Genomic DNA, 6837 nt, shown 5'->3' on the forward strand with positions numbered 1-6837 from the left:
TAACTATTTCTATAAGCATTTTTTTATAAGTAGATTTTAAAACCGGAGTTTTAGCTTCTTAAGACGATCGAAGTGCTAGAAAAATATTTTTGTTTCAAAGACAACAAAGAAACAGTAAGTAAACAGTGTTAAAAGAAGATTCAATTGTGGAGAGAAGTAAAAATCAATTTAGAATTATCACTATAATATATGAAAAGTACAACTAAATTTTGGAGACAGGTTATTGACATTTGTAATTAATAATTTTCTACACCCATCACATTCGATTATTTCTCCCAGTTTACTCGTCGTTTATGATTTATCCACCACGTTTGTAAAATCCGGAACCCGACCACACATGCCAATTACGAGCCCACACGTGTGGCTAAAATCTGCATTCAGGATGAAGGCCCAGCCACATAAGCCACGTACTTATGTGGATAATTTCAGTCCACTGAGACGTAGCATGTACAACTACCAAACTACCCTTCCACTTGAATCATGAACCCGTCTTTGCGACTCCAACAGAGGGTAATAACGGTAATTCCAATCACTCTCTTCTTCTTCAACAATTGCCTGTACGTAGAAAACAGGAAACAGTTTAGACCGTTAACCAGAAATGAACGCCGTCCCTTCTTCTTCCTCTTCCGCCTTCGCTTTCGTAACTCAGTCCAAGAACCCTAAATATATCTTCAAGCTCACACATAAGGTACCCATTTTGCCCCTACACTCACATGCTCCGTGTTGCTCTCTCAGTGACTCATCCTCCTCGTACACCACGGTGCTGGACAAAAGTTCCCTTTCATCGGATCAGAATTACAGCAATGCAGTTTCGCCCGAAGACTCGGGCTCCGTGGATGCCCTTGCCGTTCGCCGGCCGTTGACTGATTTTTCCGGCAAAGAGGAAGAAGAGAAGGAGGTGGAGGAGGAGGAAGAGAAGGAGAATGAGGCGGATGACGGTGGTGACGCGAAGGCTTCCACGATCGACGCGGGGCTCGCGAAATTCGCGAAGAAGATGCCCATGTTTGAACCTGAGAGGTTGGAATCGAAAGAGAGACCCCTCAAAGTGAATTTGGACTTGGCGTTATACAGGGCGAAGCTTATGGCTAGAAGAAGCTTTCGATATGAAGAAGCAGAGGCATTGCTTCGAAAGGTGTGGTGTCACGTTTTTCCTTTTTTTTAAGTGACTAGTTTGTTTATTTGGAAATATTGTCAATTTCTTTTCTGATGGTTTTGAATGGGAATGGAAGTGTATAAGCTTTTGGCCTGAAGATGGTCGACCTTACGTGGTACTTGGAAAGATTTTGAGCAAGCAATCGAAAACAGGTGAAGCCAGAGAGATATACGAGAAGGGTTGCCAGGCTACGCAGGGTGAAAATGCTTACATTTGGCAGGTTAGTGTTCTAGTGTGTTTTGCATGTGGTGATCACGCTTCACACTCTCTAGCTGGCTACGTTTTGTTTACTGGTTGCTTTGCCTCCTTCAAATCATGTTTGTCCAATAACTCATTCTGGTGATATGTTTGATTTCCTAAGAGAACTACATTTAAAATTCTCTTAATTTCGTTTATGCATTAATTAAAATTCATCTTTTAGGGAAACTAATATAATTGAATTTTTATAAATTAAATTATGCATAAACTAATATTAGTTTGTAGAGAAACTTATTTCATTTTTTCTTTCTTAGAAGTTGTTAAAGATCGGAGTGATGCATGTTACCTCTGACTATATCTATATTTAGTATTCAATCAAGTTTTTTACTTAGTTGATAATAAATTGCCAACATCAAATCCCAACATGTTTTAAAGATGTCCCTTCATCGTACTTAAAATCTTAGATGGGCATAGATGTGACTATAATTTACCTGACCTGGCAGGCATATTTCCTTTGAGGCATGTACTAAACCTGACATTATTTTTTATTTTCAGCTACTAAAACATAATGTTATTAGGAGGGAGGGTCATTGTTTCCGATACTCTGATACGCTGAATTTTAACCTCTGAAATTAATAAATGCAAGTTCTGTTTGGACAGTGCTGGGCTGTTCTTGAAATGCAAATGGGAAATTTCAGGAGGGCAAGAGAGTTGTTTGATGCTGCCACGGTTGCTGATAAGAAGCATGTTGCTGCTTGGCATGGGTGGGCAGTTCTAGAGTTAAAGCAGGGAAATATAAAGAAGGCAAGGAGTCTACTCGGTAAAGGTCTTCAATATGGTGGACAGAATGAGTACATATACCAAACACTTGCACTGCTTGAAGCTAGAGCAAAAAGATATCAGCAGGCTCGTTATTTATTCAATCAGGCCACAAAGTGTAATCCTAATAGCTGTGCTAGTTGGCTTGTAAGTCATGGTGATACGAGAGATTTAGTTTATCAATTAAACCTGTATGTAGTGCTTGTTATCTCAAATCATGTTTATTCTTTCTAAAATAGAGTTGGGCTCAAATGGAGGTGGAACAAGAAAACTACCGTGCTGCTAGGAAATTGTTTGAGGTTGTATTTAACATTACGAGTTCCTCTTTTTGTTTTTTTTTTTTGTTCTGATTCATCTGATTGGTTGAACTAGACAGACTATATGTTCATTACGAGTTGGGACATCTTTTTTCAGTCATTTGCTTTTATTATTTTGTCATTGCGTGACTTATGTGTTTTTTTTTCTTCTTTTTAATAGAAAGCAGTGCAGGCTAGTCCCAAAAATAGGTTTGCTTGGCATGTATGGGGCGTTTTTGAAGCAAACATTGGCAACATTGACAAGGGAAGAAAACTTTTAAAGATAGGCCACACTCTAAATCCGAGGGATGCTGTTCTACTTCAATCTCTTGCTTTATTAGAATACCAACACTCAACTGCAAACCTTGCTCGGGTTTTGTTCAGGAGAGCGTCAGAATTGAATCCAAGGCACCAACCTGTTTGGTTTGTAAGAAATTTCTTTTCTTGGATCATTTATCTTAAATATCATGATGTTCTGTAAACTAAGCTTGACATGATGAGGAATCTGTGCCATACATACTGTATTCATGATGTGGTGCTGACTACCAGGAAGTAAGATATTTTAGAAAGACTAAAGGGGATCAGAATATGCCACTTCTGTTTGTTTTTTATTAGTGCCATATATTTATTATGGCATTCTTCTTACTGTCCCTATCTAGTTCTGGATCCTAATTAATGTTTCAAAGAATATACTAATTCAACATGAAAAATAGTTTATCTTTCAGATTTAAAACACCTTGTTGCACGAATCATGACTTCTATTTTACTGCATACTTTTGATTCCCACCTACAGATATTTTCTTTTTACTTTTCGTATATAACAATTTGAAAAGAGAATGATTGACCAGAAAATTTGGGGGCATGTAGGCTTGGGGTTGGATGGAATGGAAGGAAGGAAACATGAATAAAGCCAGAGAATTCTACCAAAAAACACTCTCAATTGATCAGAACAGTGAAACTGCTGCCAGATGCCTTCAGGTGCGTGCATATGATGAATCATGTTACAACTTGAGTCTCTACATAGCTTAATGATCACTTGCTGTGACTATTGTCTCCAATGCAGGCTTGGGGTGTTCTGGAGCAGAGGCTTGGCAATCTTTCTACTGCACGTAGATTATTTAAATCCTCGCTGAATGTAAATTCTCAGAGTTATGTGACATGGATGACTTGGGCAACAATGGAGGAAGAACAAGGAAACTCCGTGCGTGCTGAAGAGATTCGTAATCTCTATTTCCAACAGGTAACTGTCATATATTGGAAGAAATTTTTCATGATCCAGGGACCGTTATAATCTCAGACCAATTTCTACTTGACACATAATTTAACATCACTTATTGTTTCTTGTAAATTAAAGGATTGCACGGTGTAAAATGTAGATAATTTAACTTTAGATTCTCTGTAATAGATTGAGAAAATATCCTTGTGCGCTGCTAACATGAGAAACTTTATTTGTTGCATATGGTACAGCGCACAGAAGTTGTAGATGATGCTTCATGGGTTATGGGATTCTTAGATATTTTAGACCCGGCCATTGACACTTTAAAGACGCTCCTCAAGCTGAGTCCAAATTCCTACAATATGCCATTTAATTCTTTGAGAAATATTTCGGGAACAGATAAAAACAGTGACGATTTTCCTATTGAAGACGATAATGAGGATGATGCAAATGGTGAAAGTGACTTCGATTTGGATGCTTTCATTATGAAAAGACTATCCTTAGATTCCTCCAATCTGGAAGTTCAGTTGGAAGCACCCAAAACTTCTTCTGAAAAGAGAATTCCATCTGGTAGAAGGATATGGCGACCAAATAACAGAATTGCTAAAGTGCAAGTCTAAAGAAATGTTGTTTAGTTGTTGTCTTGTAAAAATTGTTTTGATTTTAATAGAGTGAGTGACCATGGCATGTCATGACAGGTGTTTTGCCTTGTGTTGAACAAGGCCATAGAAACGAATATTTTTTAATACAATAGAAATATACTAATTTCTCATTTAAGTTTTTTTTTAATCAATCCCAGTCATGATATCTCTTAAATTTGATAAAAAATCTCGAACTTTCTCTACCTTTAATGGAAGATCGTATAGCAAAGATTAAACTCTTATAGCCTTCTAAGTTTTGTTTTGGTATTCTATCTCTTTCTTATTGTTGTTTCAATGTTTCAATTTTTTTCAGTTCATAATTTATTGCAATGAAGTAAACCATCAAAATTGAAATAAAATAGAACTTTACAGTTAAGTGAAAGCAATCTGCCAGTTTATAAATTAAATTAAGCTAAAACACAGGCATACAATTAAAGTGAATACTCATTCTGTATAGAACAACTACTTTTGACAGTTTACCACACGGAAAATGTATCCGAAATTTAAACGAACTTCCCATTGACAAAATGTCATTTTGTGGAATTTGGACGTTCCAATTCAGTAGCTGAAGTGAGCTTTGGATTCCAAGGAAAAATATTATTGATGCACTTTTATCAATGGTATACAATTAATTTAAATTATTAATTAATTAATTTTCATATCTGGATTTATAATTTGTTTAATGTCTGGATTTGTTATGTTTTGTTTTGGACTTCCTTTGTGAAAAACATTTAACATGCATTTATATTTATTTATTTTTATAGAAACAACTAATGATATGTATATAAATTATTTTTACTTTACTTTAACAAACTCTTCAAGATAACATATAAAATTATATTGAAATAAGTTCAACCTTTAATAGTTAATTTTAAAATACTTAAACAAGTTCTTTTACAAATTAAAGTGTGTGTAGAGAGAGAGAGATTTATAATTTATCAGAATACGGTCTATATAAATATGTGATATCATAAATACAATTTACATAGATATTGTGTGAGTATTCTCCCTTGGATCTTGTACGTGTGACATCGTTTATTGATGTTCCAATACATAATTACTATATAATGAAAAATATATTAGATAGGTAAACTGATGAAATTTAATTTAGTCACCAATAAAGTTAACTGTTATTATTTTAAATATTACATTACATTTTCTTAATCTCATCTAAAAAACTATTGTTAGTTTATCTGTCAAAATGGATAATCCAGATCGAACCGGTCCAACTCATCATGGGTTGATCATTTAGTGAACCAACCCAACTTGGCTCACTTATTAGCGAGCTGAAAATATTTGAACTCAACCCGACACAATGCGGATTGGTGGGTTAAATAGGTTGGCTCACTGACTCATTTAATTATAATTTTTTTTTAAAATAAAAAAATTACAATTTGTTTTAATTCAAATCTAAATAAAGGCACACTAAAATCATGTTAAACTCCAAAGACAATTAAAAAAAAAATATATATATCATATAATCTAAACGTAATCCAAAAACATGTACAAAAGACGAACAAATAAGTTTTTAATATTGATAATTTTTGTATCACTTGTTCATTTATAATATTAGAGTCTTGAATGAATAAATCTATAATATTTTTCTCTCTTGAAACATCTCTTTCTTTATCACCATCTACCTATAATAAAAAAATGCTAACTAATAATATTGAAACACAAAATAATAAATAATTAAATTAAATTAGGTGAGTTGGTGAGCCACTCACGGGTTCAACCCGGTGAACCGGGTTCTAAGTGAGCTGGGTTGAAAACTAGTCCACATAAAAAAATACATTTTTTTCAAACTCAACCCGACTCAAATCCGTGATAAACTGGATTGATCCACGAATTACAACCCATTTTGACAACACTAAATTTATATGTTAATTACGTTTTCAACTTCACTTAGAATTTTAGAAATTGAAGGAGCTTGATTAAATTGACTTTCAGAAAATAAATATTGAATACACACACTCTGACATCAAATTCAAAACATGAAACCTACCATAAGGTTACTTACAAGCAATCATTATAATTCCTTGCTAGCATTATATAAAATCTGTTTGGATGAGATCATTTAAAAGGATAATTAATTTTTTTGATCAATTTAAATTTTTTTAGAATTACATGGATTGTTTGGATAAAAAAAATCTAGAAACTTTTTGAAGATATTTTAAATGATTAAAACAATAAAATTTGAATTCACTTAAAATCGGAGAAGATTAAAATTTCACATAGTGACTTTCTTTTTATATACATATACATACATATTGAAAAAAAAATTGTTAAATATTATTTAAATATTAAAATTTGACTAATATTTTATTGCACATTTTAATTTAAAATTTTTATATTTTAAAATAAATATTCCTAAAATATAATTTTTTTAAAAGAGAAATTTAATTACTTTATCTAAACAATATAATTGAAATACAAAATATTTTAATTACTCTGTCAAAATAAAATATTTGAAAAAAAAAATCAATTACAAACAATTCAAATAAACAAGCCTTT

General features: G+C 33.2%; 1 protein-coding gene across 1 annotated transcript; it reads left to right on the top strand.

Annotated features, from left to right (window-relative positions):
• The first annotated feature begins 566 nt into the window (after window positions 1–566).
• Window positions 567–4471, top strand: LOC148207052 (protein high chlorophyll fluorescent 107-like). Its single transcript, XM_088105430.1, has 8 exons — window positions 567–1132; window positions 1230–1373; window positions 2012–2317; window positions 2410–2469; window positions 2648–2893; window positions 3334–3444; window positions 3530–3706; window positions 3934–4471. The coding sequence occupies exons 1-8, from the start codon at window positions 599–601 to the stop codon at window positions 4300–4302; spliced, it is 1947 nt and encodes a 648-aa protein (XP_087961556.1). The 5' UTR covers window positions 567–598; the 3' UTR covers window positions 4303–4471.
• Window positions 4472–6837: the final 2366 nt, after the last annotated feature.

This window comes from Vigna umbellata, chromosome 1 (genome assembly GCF_029865625.1).
Source record: "Vigna umbellata cultivar VRB3 chromosome 1, Vumbellata_1.0, whole genome shotgun sequence".
Taxonomy (NCBI): domain Eukaryota; kingdom Viridiplantae; phylum Streptophyta; class Magnoliopsida; order Fabales; family Fabaceae; genus Vigna; species Vigna umbellata.

Excerpts from the sequence above, each read along its gene's own strand:
- LOC148207052 (XM_088105430.1), top strand. The coding sequence starts at position 599 with ATGAACGCCGTCCCTTCTTCTTCCTCTTCCGCCTTCGCTTTCGTAACT. Across the intron at positions 2,318-2,409 it reads ATAGCTGTGCTAGTTGGCTT|AGTTGGGCTCAAATGGAGGT; the intron begins GTAAGTCATGGT and ends TTTCTAAAATAG. Across the intron at positions 3,445-3,529 it reads CTGCTGCCAGATGCCTTCAG|GCTTGGGGTGTTCTGGAGCA; the intron begins GTGCGTGCATAT and ends TCTCCAATGCAG.